The sequence below is a fragment of the Hippoglossus hippoglossus genome, chromosome 17 (genome assembly GCF_009819705.1).
Source record: "Hippoglossus hippoglossus isolate fHipHip1 chromosome 17, fHipHip1.pri, whole genome shotgun sequence".
Taxonomy (NCBI): Eukaryota; Metazoa; Chordata; class Actinopteri; order Pleuronectiformes; family Pleuronectidae; genus Hippoglossus; species Hippoglossus hippoglossus.
Window position 1 is genome coordinate 20863521 of NC_047167.1, and position 17661 is coordinate 20881181.

A 17661-nucleotide genomic window follows, 5' to 3' on the forward strand; every position below is an offset into this window, starting at 1 on the left:
ACATAAGTGTGGTGTTTAAGGTTCCGCTTCAACCGGGGGTCGGAGTTATTTTGTTGAGGGACCCAGTCGAGCCTGGTGCTCCCTGCTCGTCCTCGTGCGGAATGAAAATTAACCAGTTTAAATATAAAACTATTTAAAAACGGACCAGACGCAGAAAACATGGCGCCGCTGAGCTGCAGAGTCCGGGTCCTGTGTCAGGGCGCGGGGGCGTTCAGGGTGAGTGTCGCCTGGTGTCATTGAACGCAGCATCTTCACCAGAGAGAGGTCAGACTGAGGAGCTGCAAAAACAGGACCGAGATAAATAAAGTGTTTGAGTTCACAGGATTCAAGTTTAATCTATTGTTCATACGTTCATATTCATATTCATTCATCTGTGAAAGTATCTGTGTCTCTCTTGGATCTGACTCCTCATTTGAAATGTAAAAGACAAAACGAACTCTTTCTTGTTTAGTAATTATTTTCTGCATAAAAACTTTAAAGTGTGAGTCACTTATTTGTGGAGTCGTATGTGAATCTACTGACGAGTCAGACAATCATATCAGATAGAACTTCTACCCTATATAATTTCATTTTATTAGTTATAAAAACTGTACATGAATATTAATAATGTTTTTAATTCTATTTATTTTCCACAGCTTCCATGTCCTGTGACCTTTTGACTCCAAATCATATCAGATATAGTTGCCACCCTAGATAAATAAGATACACTACTTTTTATTTGATTAGTCATTTATGTGTATATTTAAAATAACATAATAATAAAAAACTCAGTTCACAAATGCTGCATTTTACAATTACCGTAGAAGAACAGGAAACATATCTCCTTTTATTTTCATTTCTGATATATTGATACTAAGAGCTGCCATGTCATATGATTCTTTTCTTATCAGACTTTAGTCCTTTAGATATTTCCCTTGAGTGATTCTGAAAGTTGGGTACTGTGAAGAGTTTCATGTCTTGTTTGTTTTTGAATCCTCAGAGAATGAGCACAGCTGCACAGTCACAGTCAGAGGTAGATTTCCTAAAAGGAGAGCTGCACAGGAAGCACCCAGGTGTGACCAACCTGAAAACTCTGAGCCTCCCTGAGGAACTCCAGACGGCTGCAAAGTCCATTATTCACAGTAGGTTCCGTTACTATCTTTCCCTACAAGTCAATATGCCAAATATTTCCGTAGCTTCACTTGTGAATGAAACTTTTCCAAAATGCTGTGTGACACCTGGATCTCTCCACCTGCTCCAGGGGCTCCGGTGACTCGGCTGCCCGAGCGCACACACAGCTTCGCTAACTTCCTGTGGAGCAGAAAACGAGCCGTGGAGGACGTGACACTGAGACGCACAGCGGTGAGCCTGGAGAGGGAACTCTGGAAGAAAGCAATGGAGAAGGGAGGAGGTGAGTCACACACACACGTCCATGAATGAAGGAGGATGTAGAGGTATATTAACTGTAAAGAGATAATGTGACGCAGCAGCTGGTAAAAGAAGGAACATCCTTTATTTTACAGATATAGACGAGGACGCACTGGGAGACCGCATCAAGAGGAAAGTGTTCTCAGAGCTCAAGAGAACAACTTATCACTGGACGGCCTTAAAGTAACATATTTATCTACACGTCAATTTATAAAGTATTTCTTTCATCTTTTAATTTGTAGTTGTTTTTTTAATGATGGGTGTGTTCAGAAATGCTCTCCATTAAATCCACTAGTTTCCCAGTAGTAAAATGTCATTCTTATATGATAAATATAGATATTCTTATACATAAATATAGGTCTGATATGTGCAAGTTGTGATAAATACTGTTCGGCTCACTGTCTGTCTGTGTTTCAGGTATGATGAAGAGTTGTGTGTCGTGTACATGGCGGCCCGGCTGGCCGGCGGCTACGCTGCGGTGCGGAGAGCTCTGAACGAGGTATGAGCACGTGGTGGGAATCTAAAGTTTACTCACATCACGATGTTAGAGCTTCAATTAACGAGTTAGTGCTCCTACTTTCCCAAAAAGTAGTTTTTTACATTTACAAAATTTCAAAATAAAAGTCTTTCTGTCATTCCAGATCAAGAAGAGGGATCCCTCCTTTGCTCCTCAGTCTCTTCTGGATTTTGGTTCAGGGCTGGGAACGGTCGTCTGGTTCGTGTTCATCACTGCTGCAACATAAAGAGAGTTTTCACGTCACTTACGTATAAAAATAAAGACTCTAACTTCCGTGTTTCTCCTGCAGGGCGTCCCACTCGCACTGGGCCGCCTCTTTGAAGGAGATGGTGTGTGTGGACAGCTCGGCTCCCATGAACATTCTGGCAGAACGACTTCTCAAAGGTTCACACACACACTCAGATTCTGTGGTTTGTCTCAGGGTTGTTTGTGCTTTTGTCTGATTATTAAAAACATCTTTGTGTTTTTCTGAGCAGGCGACGATGAACAGGCTCAACCTCACATCCAGCAGGTTTACTTCAGACAGTTCCTCCCCGTCTCTCCTAAGGTGAGACTCTCCTTCCTTCTTCATGTGATATATGGGTGTTCTGTGTTGACCGAGGTTAAACATGTTCTTCATCTTTATTTTTCTGTTATTGCTCTTTTAGCTGAGCTGACCTGTTACTGTTGTGTTTACTTTAATATGACAGATAAAACTTAAACTAAGAAATTGTAAACACACAATCGGGTGTTACCGCCTCCATCCATTTGTGTTTATTGGATTTTTAAATAAAAAATAAAAGATGAACCGTGTTGCTGTTGTGAGCGTTGATTGATTTATTTTTTTCTAACCACCTGATTCGGCTGCGTTTCTGCTTTCAGGTGCAGTTTGATTTGGCGGTCGCAGCTTTTACTCTGTCGGAGATTCCTGGTGTGAAGGAGCGAGAAGAGGCCGTGTTCACCCTGTGGAGAAAGACCAGCTCGTACCTGGTTGGTGGAAATAATGATGAAACTTAATTTAAAGCCAATGAGGGGCTGCATGGATGAGCTCAGTAATTAACATCGCATCAGTGTCAAGTAAAATAACAAGAGTCCAAACTCTGTAAACTGGACATTTGTTGCTCACATTTCTTATTTTCTTATACTTCAGTATTCTGGGACCTTTCTTATTTAATGATATTCTATTATTTATTTTTCATTTCTTCTTATAGGTGCTGGTGGAAAATGGGACCAAAGAGGGACATCAGATTCTTATGGAAGCCAGAGACACGTTATTAAAGGTTCACATTCTGAAATCCTCACCAGGGATTTTGTTTAGTGCTGATGTGTATTTGATGGTGAGGATTCTTGAAGCTGATGATTTTCTCTTCTCTATCTTCAGAAACAAGAGAAGATGGTCCATGACTCCAGACCAGCGTCCGTGTTTGCTCCCGTAGGTTTGAATCCCAGCCTGTTTTAAAACATGTCTGTGTCTGTGTCACGGCCTTTACTGGATCATCTTCTCCATTGTTTGTTTTTTCCAGTGTCCGCATGAGCTGACGTGTCCTAAACTGTCCCGAGAGCTCGTCGTCCCCTGCAACTTCCAGCAGAGGTACCAGCCCCTGCCTCTGCCCGGGGTGAGACTTACCTTACGTTAGGAAATATGTGATTCTGGACTTATTTTAACATGTCTGTTGTAAAATATGAAATGATTCTTTATGAAATGATATCAATTTTCTAACATATTCCATGTCCACCTCATTTTCCAGCACAATGACCGTCAGATAGAGAAGTTCAGTTACCTGATTCTGACTCGCAGTGGCCCCCTGGAGGCAGAGACAGAAGGTGTGAACTGGGCCCGGCTGATCGCACCGGTGCTGCGGCGGACGAGACACGTGCACTGTCGGACGTGTTCGCCCGACGGAAAACTGCAGCACATGGTGGTGACGGCTCGAAAAAACAGCAGGTGAAGACACGGCATCACACGTACATTCAAACTCTTCAGCTGCAGCATCAGTTTGCTCCTTTTTACTTGGGATTCAAAGCTTGGGTTTATTTTTTTAATTACAGGAATATTTGGACATAATGAGGGTATTTTAAAATGTTTTTTTTCAGTTATTTGAGGGTATTGCTGTCAGTGTGAAAGTCTACAGAAAGTAAAACACCTATAGTGAGGGCCTCGCTTTTTAATATTATTAAATATTTGATTTCGGCCCCATCTTTCTGTCTGTGAATTTAGCTTTTAAGTTCTGTGATCATGTGGTTTCTTGATCTTCCTGAATGTTGTTTACTCCTCTTCCATCAGAGATGTGTATCGTTGTGCTCGGAACAGCGACTGGGGAGATCAACTGCCGGTCGTTGATAAAGTCGAGGAAGACGTCCAGAGTGATTCAGAGTCATGAATCAGCCGGGACTTTCTTTTTAAATAATGGAACACACCCTCAGACTGAGACGAGACTGTCGTCCAGAGGCTCATCAGCCTTTATACAAACAGAACATCTGCATTTCTATGGGGAACAACTGACTCACTGAACAGCTATTGTGTCGTTATCAAGACTGCATCAATAAAAAGTCATAGCTCTGTACTTTAGCCAGCTTATTGTTTATTTATTGTTAAGAGGTTGTTATAATTTTGGACCTCAATGTGATCTGTAGAAATTCCCAAAATGGAGAAACATACTCAACATTCTACTGTACGTTTGTTCTTCATGTAAAAATCAGACATAAGAAAGTAGAAAATTAAGTAGAAACTCTTACTTAAATTAAGGAATAGAATTATGAAAGAATATTTACAGTTTGGTGCGTGAAGTGATCAAGGAAAGTGTGTTTTCTGTGGTTTGTTGATGTTTTGTGGAAAAGTTCGGCTCCCAGGACACAATCACACCCGTCTTTAAAGATGTCCACTGTTTCTCGTGTGTATATGTTTTTTATTACAAAATCTCAGAGGGCAAATCTGCAAGTTGTAAAACTTGATTCCAACACATCTTGGAAGCAGTTAGTTACTTTAGATGTGAAGAAAACATTCAACTCATTTTTCTTTATATTCTCTCCGTGTACGATTCATTAACCGTGAAGGCATGATAACAGACATAATTCAAGCCAGTGCACATTCTTCCAGAATCCCTTAACTCCCAACAATCTCCTTCAGGGCTGAGGTCAAGTCCGGGTACTTGTACTGAAACCCGGCCTCTAACGTCCTCTGAGGTACGACCTTCTGTCCCTGCGTGAGGATGACGGCTCTCTCTGAGCCCATCAGGCCGTTAATGACGAAGCCTGGCACGGGGAAAATGGTGGGTCGCCTCAGAAGCCGGCCCAGTTCTTTAGTGAACTCGTAGTTGGTGTTCAGCGCAGGTGCGACTCCATTTAACACCTGTGTAGAAGGCGGGGGGGAGTCGGCGAGGGGCTCCAGGGAGTGGGCGATGATTCCTGCCAGGTCCGAGACGTGGATCCAAGGGAATGGCTGCCTCCCTGACCCCAGGGTTCCCCCGAGGCCGAGCCAGAAGGGCAGCAGCATTTGCTTCATGGCGCCACCATCGCGACCCAGCACTGCCCCTGGGGGAGGGAGGGGGGGGAAAATGGGATGTGATCATAATGCTCAGGTTGTCATAGTAGATACAAAGATACAAGTCAATACTGTGCTCTACCCTGCTTTTTAATCTTAACATATTCTGACTGAAATAATACTATTAATTGAAACAAGTACTTTTGTGTACTTCTTTGTATCTATTGGTGTAAAATATAAACAAATATGCTTTTTAATCACCAGGCCGGATGACGACTTGTCTGGTGCTTTTTGCCACCGTCTCAGGAAGCAGCGCAGCCGCCTCCCACTCTTTGACGAGTTTGGAGAGGAGGTCAAACGGCGTCCACTCACTGTCTTCTGTATACTGGTCTGTCAGACTGGGTTTGTAACAAGCTGCGGACAAAAGACAGAAATTAACACAACAACTTATGTGTCTGAGTCAGTTTATCTCATCTGTTCTGAGCAGCATAGCTTGGTCATTAGACTTACCCACACCCGACACCAACACCCAGGAGTGGGGGGGAGTGGGCGAAGCAGCGATGGCTTCAGCCAGAGCTTTAGTCGTATCGATGCGACTGGAGAACAAATCTTTTTTGTAGCTTTCATTCCACCTGAAACCACAAATAAACACAGATCAACAGGTTGAGAATGAGATCCGGGGTTACATATGATATGTAAACAGACAGTGCAGCTGTATGTGGTTGTTTGAGTCTGTCTTTTATGACCTGAAACATTTCTGTGCATTAACAGACAATTATTAAGCAGCAATTCTGCTAAGATAATAGTGATTTGGTCACTTATAAAGCAAATGTGGTTAATATTTGCTAGTTCGAGCTTTTTAAAAGTCAGGAATCTGCTTTTCTTCATCATATACAGTGTAATTGAAATTTTTTTTAATAGTAACTCTTAGTCGAATATAACAGCCACTCTTAATTTATCATTTTCTGACATTTAATAGATAATTGCATTGACTAATGAATTGAGATGGACAGATTGTCAGTTGTAGCCTCTGTTTCTTTGCTGCTCACCATCTCAGTGGGTTCATGATATTCTCTCCAGCCAAGTTGACGGCACCCTCACATGGTGGGAGGCCATGAGACTCCAGCTCACCCTGCAGGAGCACAGATGAGGAGAAATACACTAAATATCTACAATAGGCGAGTGGAAATTCTTGGCATCCAACCATCAGTAAAAATCTATTTCAGCATCATGGTGTAGAGGAGGAATCACTGGAACAGACGTACACATATATGCAGATATGGTATAGACAGATACCGAATATACAATATGAACAGGAGTATAAAAATGGTGTGAATGAGCTGATACAGGAGCTTTTGAACCAACTCCTCTCTTTTACTGTTATTCTAAATGAAACAAAGATCATCATACCCAAGTTATTTTCCCTGGACCAGGCTGGCGAGATATCACTGTGACCTCGTGACCTTTGTCTCTGAGCAGACGGGACAGCTCCCGGCCCACGAAGCCCGATCCTCCTCCTACGAGAGGGAAGACGAAGAGGGACACACGAGGACACAGGCTTATCAAAAATATTATCATCTTAATGAATCCTCAGGTGTGTTAGGTTTGAATATTCAGTCAGGTGATTCTCTGAGGTACAATTTTAAGTTTCTTTGCACTTGCTGTCACATAGGATACAATAAAATAAGATAATCTGTTATTAGACCCACAACAGGATCAATAAAGTATCTACCTACCTGTCTGTCTCTCTATCTTTACCGTGTTACAGCAGCAAAGAGGACAGTCAAAAATAGACATCAGTGAGTAATACATGCAATACTTATAAATGCAGGGGGAAAAGTATAAATGGAATAAAACTAATATATAAAGCGTAAACAGAATATATAAATATACAGTTTGAGATAATGTCATACCTTAATGGTTTCAATGGTCAGATTCAACTGGTTTAATTAAACTTTGGACATTAAACATTATAGAGAGAAGTGTTTCTGGTATTTAGCAGAACCTCATTCATTTAAATGACAAACTAACGGGATATAAATACATAAGAGATTCACTATGATTTATATTGAAAGTGCGCATGCGTACTAGACATGCTTACAAAACAGGACTCCTGTGTGACTTTAGCAAACTTTTCTTTGTGTAAATATGAAACTGGCCAGAGACAGATCCACGTGTTTATCACCATCACGTCAGTTTCACTGCAGCAGGACGAACAAACGCGAATGTGCACAAAAGACGTGACTGGAAAATGCAGCTTTACGCCTGCTATGCTAACAGCAGCTAGCAGCTAGCTGGTGGTGTTCTGTCACGTTGACCTTTGATAACAGACACATACAATATAAATATATATGAGATAAAAGAGACACGTACCTATCAGGACTCTCATGGTTCAGGGTTCAATGAAGCGACAGCTCTCACGGTGTCAGTCTGACCGAGCTGTGCTGCCTGCGAGATGCTTTCAGGAGCTTTTTTGGACCAACGCGAGCTCCGTACTTCAACCGGCAGTGACGTCATTTTGTAGTTTACAGGGAGTTGTGGGTTTTAAAAGAACAGCTGATGTTTATTTAAACACAGCAGCTGGTTCACTTTGCACTTATCTATCTATATATATATATATGCATAATATAAATATAATAATGTATCATGTTTTGTGTCCCGATTTGTTGTTTTGTGTGTTTTTATCCCTGTTGTGTTCATTTTTGATCCATTTGACTCTTTTTGTGTCTTTGTGATTGTTGATGTTGATCGATCCATTTAGTTGTTTAGTCATTTTGTGTCAATTCATACTCATAGTATTTTGTATACTCATAGTATTGTATAGAGTGAAATAAACACAAAAAACAGGGTTTCTACTTCATTTGATAAAATAATATTAGATATTATTATATTAAGATATGTTGTACGTTAATATTATTAGTAGTAGTACTAGTAGTATTGGTATTATTATTATTATGTTTACATTATTTTTTAAGATTAGATTAATGTTTGTTGGATATTTTAAGTTTTGTAACTGCAGTGTCTCCTTTAATTGTACAGAGGACAATTAGTAGTAGTAGTAGTAGTACTAGTGGTAAATTAAAGTAAAGTGGTAATACTGATTGTAATAATTATAACTGTTATTATTGTATACGATTTTTGTGTCGGATTGGATTGATGTTTTTATGAACAATATATTTGCAAGAACAACAGAATCACTGAATTTGTTGATATTTTAAGTTTTGTAATTTTTTTTTAAGTCTTCAATATCTCCACATTTAAAAGTAAATTAAAATTCCCTGAGAGCCAGATGCAGTGTCTCTCTGTTATTGTTCCCCATTCATGCTCATTTATTATATAGTGGACAATTGATAGTAGTAGTAGTGGCTGTAGTAATAACAATATTGATTTAATTAATAATAATAATAATAGTTTTTATTGTATAATAATTTTTGCAAGAACAACAGAATCACTGAATGTGTAGATATTTTGTGTAATTTCTGTAAACATTCAAACCTCCACAGTCCAAAGTGGATATAAATCCTCTGCGGGTCTGATTTGCAGCAGCTTTATTGCGCAGCAGACCCGGAAGTGGCAGGTTGTGACGGAGGCCCGCAGCAGACACGTGGTGTTGATCAGCAGATAAATTGCGGCTCCGCTTCATTAGCGGTCTCTCTTCCTCGTTGCGGTGACGGAGGAAGCGCGTGTCTCTGCGGAGGAATCACACGCAAACATGTTCTGCTTCGTCCTCGATTAACCACCCTCAGGTTTGTAATAACATGTCATTAGTGTGTGTGTCTGTGTGTGTTTAAGTGTGTGGTTGTTGTGGTTATTTCCCTGTTTCCCTCCATTGTTCGCTTCAGACCTCGTGGTTGTTTCACTCGTGAGCCACAAAGTAAAACTGCGTCAGAGTGAGGAGACGTTTTTATTCTCTAATAATCAGATCATCTTTATTATTATTATTTCAACCAATCCTCAGGTGGGTTTGGTTATTATATCTGTTTTGTAATGTTGCAAAATTAAAGAATCACCAAGTCTTTTTCAGAAGGAGCTGATAACTCTGAACATTTCTTTTAACCACGAGGTCTCAAACCAAACAAATTTGAAAACCACTAGTTTAATCTTAAATTACATTACACGTGTATTTCCATTTAGTCAGTAACTGTGATGTAAAAGTTTAATAATCAGGAAACCTTATTTTGATGAAGTGATTCTAAGTCTTTGTTCAGACAACATGTAGAAATGCTGCTATAGTCCTATTTAGTTTGATTATTTATTGGTTAGCAGCTAATTTGATTACTCTTAAACTGCTGTATGTTTACATTTCCCCCTTATGGATTAATAGTCTTATTTGTATCTATGATACAGATGCAAAAATGAGTAGAAACTACAATACTTGCCTCTGAATTGTACTTTACAGAAATTTAGTACCTTAAAATTGTAATTGAGTGCAGCACCTGAGTAAATGTAGTTTCTACTTTTGCAGCTCTGCAGGAATGATTATTTATAACTTAGTAGGTCACATGTACAGGCCTCGGTTCTGATGAGTTTCAGGCTGATTAATATTTACTCAGTTTATCAGAACATCTCACTCTGCATTGGTTTCAGGGAGGTTCAACTTTTATCTCTGTCTCTTCTCAACCTTTTTGAACGATGCCACTTTTCTTCAGTCAAACCTTTAATGATGATTTTGCAGTCCGTGTTTCACCTGAACCTCATGATTATAATCTCTACTGCTCTGATGGGGTTTGACGGAACAGATGCTGCTCCTCTTTTATTTTGTTCCACGTTGAAACTAACAAACACGTTTTTTGTTTTATGGTTTCAGAGCCCGACCTGGATGGATCTGATGAGATAAGGTCAGTACCAGTTCTCGTCTTGAGGCGGCCCTCTGTAATTTCTTTAAATTCATTTCTTAATGATGAATGATTGTCAGAGCCTTTCCTGACTAAACTTGAATTTTTAATCGTCTCTTAATCTGATTTTTATTTGGTTAAATTGCTGCTTTTCGATGCACTTTGCCATCAAGTGTTTAAAGATCATATTCTTATTATAAATCCTGCCTGCTTTTATTTGGTTCAGCCACACTGATGTACATGCAGCCCCCATAGACTTTGACACCCCTATTAAATCACTTTTATAATTTCTTCTACAGGTAATGGGAACGATGCAGAAACGTATCTATGCTGGATCGCCTCGGTTTGGGATTTTGTAATTTATTGGTGAAGCTAAATAGTATTTCTACTCGTATCACTTAATTCCCAGTTGTAGGTCAACATATCCTTGTGCCATTGTATAAACTGTGGATCGCTGTCAAATAAAGAGAATTGTGTAAAACTGCAGTGTTCTTTTAATTTGCAGATCAGAGACATTGGTCGGTTTATCAGTAGTTGGATGTGTTTTGAAGTTGCTGACTGTCTCAATTATTTTAGCAGGAAACAAACATGACATGCAAAGAGGGATATTTGGGGGGGGGAATGATCACATGATATATCCTAAGAATGGGGGCTTAAAAAACAGGGATATGAATATGTCACAATTCAGTGCTTTGAAGAATTACATTAACAATACATGTGCATTACTCAAAGTTGAGATTTACAAAGGCAGACAAACAGAATCTCAATTACAATTGTCATGATTGCAGAAAGTAACATGAAACCCAAGCGTTGCATTATAAAAATGTAAAGAGAAGTGTTTGCACCTGGGAACTTGTCAAAATCCAGCTCCTGACATTTCTAAACAGTGATCCACCCTCTAAAGTTTTCCATTCTTATGAAAGTTGTTATTTACCAGATTTCTTTAATACTGATTTATTTCAATGAGCTCTGGTCTGAAACAGGAACAGAAGACTGAGCTACAATTAAGACTAATGCCATTAATCTAAAGTGAAATAAGGATCTACAGGCAACACCACTCATTCCTATGATTAAAAACTATTTGAGCAGAACTATAATTTATAACAATGTTGTGTAGCTGTGAAGTATTTTTGTTTACGAGCAAACCTGTCCATTAGTGGAGACTGCTGTGTAAACATGATGTAGAACGCAGTCAAATAAAATGTAATAGGACAATTGTGTTCAAAATCTGGCAATTAATAAGTATTACTGCATAAAACTAGTTTCTTAAACATTCACAAAATATATATATATACTGCAAATGGTAAATAGAGCGAGTTGAAGAAAGGTTCTTAAAGAATTTCAGTTTGTGTTTTTCTCACATTGCATTTTCTCATGTTATATTAAAAATTATATTCTCTAACTGCCACAAAATGTAAAACTAAATGATACAAATGTAAAAAAAAAATAAACTATTTACAGGTCAGTTAAACATGATTGTTTCAGTCAAACTCAAGTTTCAACACAGTATCTACAAATCCATAATACTTGTTCAGGTCGCAGCTGCTGTATAACCAGTGTCTGTATCCCCGACCTGAGTCGTCTTGGCTCCCGAGTGGTCCGACGTCGCTCCCTCGAAGAGCTTCGCCATGAAGGTGAAGCCGTTCTTCTTGATGTAGGACTTCCCAGCGAAGGTGTAGAGGACGGGGTTGGCACAGCTGCTGATGAAGGCCAGCGATGAGGTGATGGCACGACTCGACTTAGTGATGTGGTCCAGTCTGCACATACACAGATAAATACACACTTAATACTGTTATTAGCCTTTTTAGTGTTAGTTTTTAATTCTGTCATGAGGAGCGAATAAACAAATACTCACATTTTTTTGGTGGGTGAATCCGCTGGGTACCACATCGCTGCAACCTGGAACCAAACCAAACACTGAGTTCATTCAACAGCTGGTAAACAGGCTTGAGAAGCAGATTTCCATCTGATCCGGTGAAGTTACTCACCTGTATCATGTTGATGACGTGGTACGGCAGCCAGAAGGCGCCGAACATCACCACGATGGCCAGGATGAGCTTCTCGCTGCGGATCTTTCTCCGGAACGTGGTCTGCCTCAGGCGCCGCAGGATGAGAACATAGCAGGTTATGATGATTGCGTAAGGAAGAATGAATCCCGACACTGTCTCGAAGGCGTACTGGAAACGCACCTACACACAGGAGGAGAGGAAAAAAAGGAAAAGTCATGGTTATCTGGGCTTCAGCCGACATGACGGGATCTGTCAAAACAAGGCGGAACAAGACGAGTGGAGCCAAGTTGTAGATCGTTTAAAAGTTTAAAAGTTTCCAGCTCCTCAGAGAAAACTCAAAATCTTTGGGCTTTAGACTTTTGATCAGACACAACAATAGAAGATTGAATTTTTCTCTTAGTACATGTTCTGATCAGTCCAAGTCAGGAGAGGAGAGTATTTGTTCGGTGGTTGGAAATACACACATATTGTGTATTTCCTGTTTTTAAGTAACGGCAGCCAGTCACCAGATGTGTTACTTCCAAGTTGTCTGTACGTCCCATTCTTTTTAACACGATATCCTAAGAACGCCCTGAGGGAATTTCTTCAAATTTGGTACAAATGATCATTGGACTAAAAAAAAAACTAATTCAAGTTGGGCGGTCGATTGTCAAAGGTCAAGGTCGCTGTGACTTTGTGAAACCTCTTTCTGCTTCGTGAACATGTTGCCTTCAGGAAGCAACAAGAGAATCCTTTCACATTCCGCACATAGACTCACAGATGAGCTGATTAGATTTAGGTGGTCAAAGGTCAAAGGTCAAGGTCACAGTGGCCTCACAGAGTCTGCCTTGAGGGTTTCTCTTTAAGTTTTGACCAGGTGTCACTCAGATCTCGGTGGTCAAAGGACCTCATGTGTGGACTGAAGCTGAACTGGTGCTGGCGGAGGAATACAACAGCCGGGCGGCAGAGCTCGTTTTCTGTCTCCTACATGGAAGCAGAACAAGTTCTCTGCACCAGATTCAATTCCATCGTGTAGCTGAGAGTTTCTTCACTGAACTCTTCAAAGGTTCTCTCAGCTTTTGGAGGTTTTGTGCATTTGATGGGAGAAAACAAATCATTTGAGAACATTGCTTTGGGTTTTTGAGCAAACAACTAGAATGGTGCTCAGTAGCGTATACATTCCTCCACCAAGACCTGATGTTTAGGAAAGTGATAAAATACTTCCTGGATCTGCCCCTTTGTCTGGATCCAAGCCAAAATGTTTTATTGTATAGCGGCTGAAAACAAGTCTTCCTCCCTATGAAACCACATTTGAATCCATTAGATCTAGATCTATCTTATTTGGATCCGCACCAAAGTGAACACACTCAGAGATATCAGTCCCCTAAAGATGCCTGATTTTTCCCATCAATTAGTTTCCCGGAGAATTGGGGATAATTTGCAATTTTAAGGAAATGATTTAAAACAATTCCTGGATTCTCCCCTTTGACCAGACTCGCGCCTAAATTCATAGGCTTCTTTCTTGGCTGATCCTTCCACCAAGTCTTATGGAAATTTGTTCAATAACTTAACTGTTAGCTGCAGCTCTATCTTTACTTACATGTCGAGGGAGGGTGTGATTGGGCGCACACACAATTCTGCTCTTATTCTGTTCGTCTTTGTCTATTCTCACGTCCCGAAACACCAGTGAGGGAATCGCAATGAGCAGCACCAGCGCCCACATGCCCATGATCACCCTCCTCACAATCTTCCTGCTGGCTACGGAGGGCAGTTTCATGGGAAACACCACCGCCACCATCCTGTGCACGCTCATCAGTGTGATCAGGAAGATGGACGCGTACATGTTGGAGTTGCACAGGTAGAACAGGGCCTTGCACAAGGGGTTACCGAAGACCCACGTCTGCTTGGCCAGGTAGACGATGAAGAAGATGGTGAGGATCATGAGGAAGCCGTCGGCACACGCCAGGTTGAGGATGAGGATGGTGGTGACTGAGCGTCGTCGGACGCACGCCAGGATGCTCCAGACGATGAAGAAGTTGCCAGGGACGCCCAGGAGGCAGACCAGGCCGAGGATGAGGGCGCCGAAGGACGTGGAGAAGTCATTGCTCACGACGCTGTTGCTCTCTGGGTTTGTATTGTTCTTCATGATGGAGGGAGTTTGGATCCTGAGGACGAGAGACAACGTTAGAACCTGAATCAGCAGGTTCATCTGTAGTTGCCAGTTTTACAGCAGTACTGTTGTATCAGATTACTTTAGTTTAGTACCAATCTCATAAGGAAGCATTTATAAAAAAGACGGCTTTGTTCCACCAGTAACTGTAGATGAAGAAAACATTTGTTTGCTAATTGAACACGAGTGATTTACAGAAGTACAGGGTGTCAGTTCTGACTCAGCCTCTGAAATATTCCGAGCCTGTAGCTCAGCGTGCAGCTCAGTTCACGAGGCGGCGTGCTAAAACATGCATCAGCAGCACTGCGTCAAACAAGAGCAGGATTTCAACACAGCCTTTCTTTTCTCTAAAGCCTTCTGCTTATTGGAGGTTTCACAATTATTTGTGAAAGAAAAAATGAAAGTACACAGAGACAAACTAAAAAAGGGAGATGTCACAGAACATTTCTAAATGGGTGCATCTTTATATTTGGACAAAGTCTGGGTTCAGCCACCATGCACGGGTTTATGAACTAGTGGTAAAAAGTGTCCGTACTGAACTGGAATGACACTCAGTAGAGTTCATTCCTCCGCCAAGGCCCAACAGACCCTTTAAATTCAATCAAGCTGCACCACACTGCCCATCGTAATAGATATCAGTCCTCTAAATGGGCCTCATTCATGAATTAATCCCTCGGAAAATTGTGTAGATGTTAAAAAACACAACCAAACCTAGAAATTATACACCCACTCCCTGATGCGGATCCGGGCCAAAATTGAAATGCTTTTTCCTGGACACGTGCCACATCCTGCCACTAGGTTTCGTGGTAAACCTTTCAGGTTTTTTTTTGGCGCAATCTTCCTTAAATAGCAAATAAACAACAAAACAAACTAAATAAACATCCAGGGTGAAAACATGACCTCCTTTTGTGGGGGGGTGATAAGAGTTAGTATGTATTTATCTTATATGTTTTTTAACTGTAATTGCTTTATCACATCTTACAGCGAGGTTATGCAGCTGTGGAAGAGAAGGTCGTTCACTAACCAGAAGGTCGGTGGTTCGATCCCTTCCCAATTCCTCGTGCCGAAGTGTCCTTGGGCAAGATACTGAACTCCAAATTGCAGTGTGTGTGATGTATGACAGAGAAAGTGCTGCAGAAACTGTACTTTAAAGCACTCGAATAAAAGCATTGTTTGATTACAGAATATTGATCACGTTAAGAGCGTCAGAAAATGTATCCAATCATATGATATTGATGGTTTGACTGCAGCATCGTTAGAGAATCTGTTCTGAGTGTCTCTCGTTGTCTTTCCACTTGAAAACCAGTTCCACAGAACACAGAAGTCAGGTCGCTGTGTGTGTGTGTCCCTGACTCGAGTGTGACGATACTATTAAAGATGAGCGAAGCAGAGAGGAGGTCACTGGTTCCAAAAATGGTCGTATCACAACGTGATCTGCTCAAAACAACATCAAGTCCTTATTTCCTGATTAAGTCATAATGTCCTCGCTCTGGTCCAACTGAAGCCGGCTGTTTATTTTCCCCTGACGGCTTCGTACGAGAGTGGACGAGTAAACAAAATCACCCAGAGCCTGACTTACATCACAAGCAAGAGAGCTCGGTGTAAGCACCACGCTGATGCTGTCAGTAGAAAACACTGTGTGTCAGAAAACATTTAAAGATTTGAATAAACCTGGTGCCTCAGACGTTTCCAATCAAAATACACCTACGCCATTTGTCAAGAGATAAAAAATCACTCAGTTTGTGACAGAATATTGCAAAGCACATGTTGTTAAAGCATCATGTTGTATTGGAATGAAAAACATCTGTAATTTCAGTTTAGATGACAAGCTGAGGGAAAAGACGGTGGAAATAAACGCAACAGAAACCGATAATTAGAAATACAGACACGGTATTTTTCACTGTAAACTGCTGCAGAGTTGTTTTTGACGATTTTGAGGGCAATTAGTCAGCAGCAAAACAAAACTGGACACTCGCTCCTGCCAGAAGAGTAACGGCCATGGATTAGCTCACAGTCCACAGGTATTTAAATAATGAGTCATGGGTTTGTAATAAATCTGCCATGTGTAAATAATCACGTCAAGAAAAAGTAAATGATTGTTCTGAGATGGAAAAAGAGAGAAGGGGAGAAGAGGAGAGAGGGAAAGATGTGAAGCGAAAGTCTTGCAGAGAAATTAAAGCGACAAATAAAAGGTTTTTAAAGAGTTTTTTTTTAAGTTTAAGAATAACCGACCTGTCCAGAGCGGGATGTGTCTCTTTGTGGTGTGAGTGAGATTTAAATATCCAGATGTTGCTCTGTCCGTCTCCCACAGCGTCTGTTATCTCAGTCCATAATAAACCGAATCCTGTCCAGCATGTTGCAGCCTGTGAGCGAAGGAGGGGCAGAGGTGTGTCCTCTCACTCACGTTTATTGTTCTCCATATATGAGCTTCCTCTAGAATACGTATCCGTGCTAAAACATATAAATATAATCCATGTGTTTTAAATATAATGAAAATGGGATTGTCTTTTGTGGATAAACAAATGCGTCCTTTTTGAAAACATGTCCCACAATGTCACATAAAGATGCATATTTGTGTGTCCAGAGGCACTTTTCACTGCGTGAGTCGATCGTTGTTGCGTAACGGGAAGGAAAAGAAAAGTGATTCAGTTGTTTGCACGAGTTTAATTCATAACTGTGTCATAGATTCAGGCAGCACGAGAGCAAACGCGTCAACTCCCATTTACTCGTTCGCACAAGCCTCTGACACCGACAGGAATGTTTCCTCGAGGAAGTGGAGAAATGAGGAAAAACCCAGAGAGTTCACCTTCATCTGTAAGTTCGCGATAAGAATAAAGTGTAAAAAGTTCCCTGATCCTCAAACTTTCATCTTACAATCATCATTAGGTTCAATATTAAATTGTCCAACGCTTTGTTTTGTGACCTTTGGTCCATTTAACCTTTAACCTTATTATTCTCTATTAGTTACAACACACTTAGAGAAATTGGCTTGTATTTTATATTTGCTTTGCCAAATAAGTTTTGTGGAAAATTTGACATAAATGAAAAAACTAAATACTTTTTATTGCTGAAATACTTTGGATCATTGTATCAAATATTACTCCATTCATGTGTGTACCCTGTGTGTTATTAAAACAACATACTTTATATTCATGCAATATAATTTTTATAATATACAATCTAAAGCATTTTGTGTTTTGAAATACACCCGATAGTGTGAATTGATATATTCATAAACTCATATTAGTGTTTATCTATTTGAGTATTTTTTAAACAATTTTTTC

The 17661-nt window shown here is 40.4% G+C and overlaps 4 protein-coding genes across 4 annotated transcripts in view; 2 read left to right on the top strand and 2 right to left on the bottom strand.

The window, feature by feature from the left end:
- The window catches only part of si:ch211-284o19.8 (protein lifeguard 1), a 31678-nt gene that overhangs the window by 11971 nt on the left and 2046 nt on the right, over window positions 1-17661 (top strand). The window lies entirely within an intron of this gene.
- On the top strand, window positions 47-4465 carry mettl17 (methyltransferase like 17). The gene is made up of 14 exons (XM_034614635.1): window positions 47-216; window positions 980-1121; window positions 1241-1390; window positions 1503-1590; window positions 1825-1906; window positions 2049-2122; window positions 2214-2308; window positions 2401-2471; window positions 2786-2893; window positions 3115-3183; window positions 3285-3335; window positions 3427-3519; window positions 3652-3848; window positions 4188-4465. Exons 1-14 carry the CDS (start codon window positions 160-162, stop codon window positions 4282-4284), a joined length of 1374 nt encoding a protein of 457 aa, XP_034470526.1. The 5' UTR covers window positions 47-159; the 3' UTR covers window positions 4285-4465.
- Window positions 4796-7896, bottom strand: sdr39u1 (short chain dehydrogenase/reductase family 39U, member 1). Its single transcript, XM_034614653.1, has 6 exons — window positions 7758-7896; window positions 6795-6901; window positions 6434-6516; window positions 5895-6016; window positions 5646-5798; window positions 4796-5434 (listed from the first exon to the last, which is right to left on the bottom strand). The coding sequence occupies exons 1-6, from the start codon at window positions 7771-7773 to the stop codon at window positions 5007-5009; spliced, it is 909 nt and encodes a 302-aa protein (XP_034470544.1). The 5' UTR covers window positions 7774-7896; the 3' UTR covers window positions 4796-5006.
- On the bottom strand, window positions 11467-16721 carry ltb4r2b (leukotriene B4 receptor 2b). Its single transcript, XM_034614663.1, has 5 exons — window positions 16610-16721; window positions 13808-14372; window positions 12208-12408; window positions 12075-12118; window positions 11467-11976 (listed from the first exon to the last, which is right to left on the bottom strand). The coding sequence occupies exons 2-5, from the start codon at window positions 14351-14353 to the stop codon at window positions 11751-11753; spliced, it is 1017 nt and encodes a 338-aa protein (XP_034470554.1). The 5' UTR covers window positions 14354-14372; window positions 16610-16721; the 3' UTR covers window positions 11467-11750.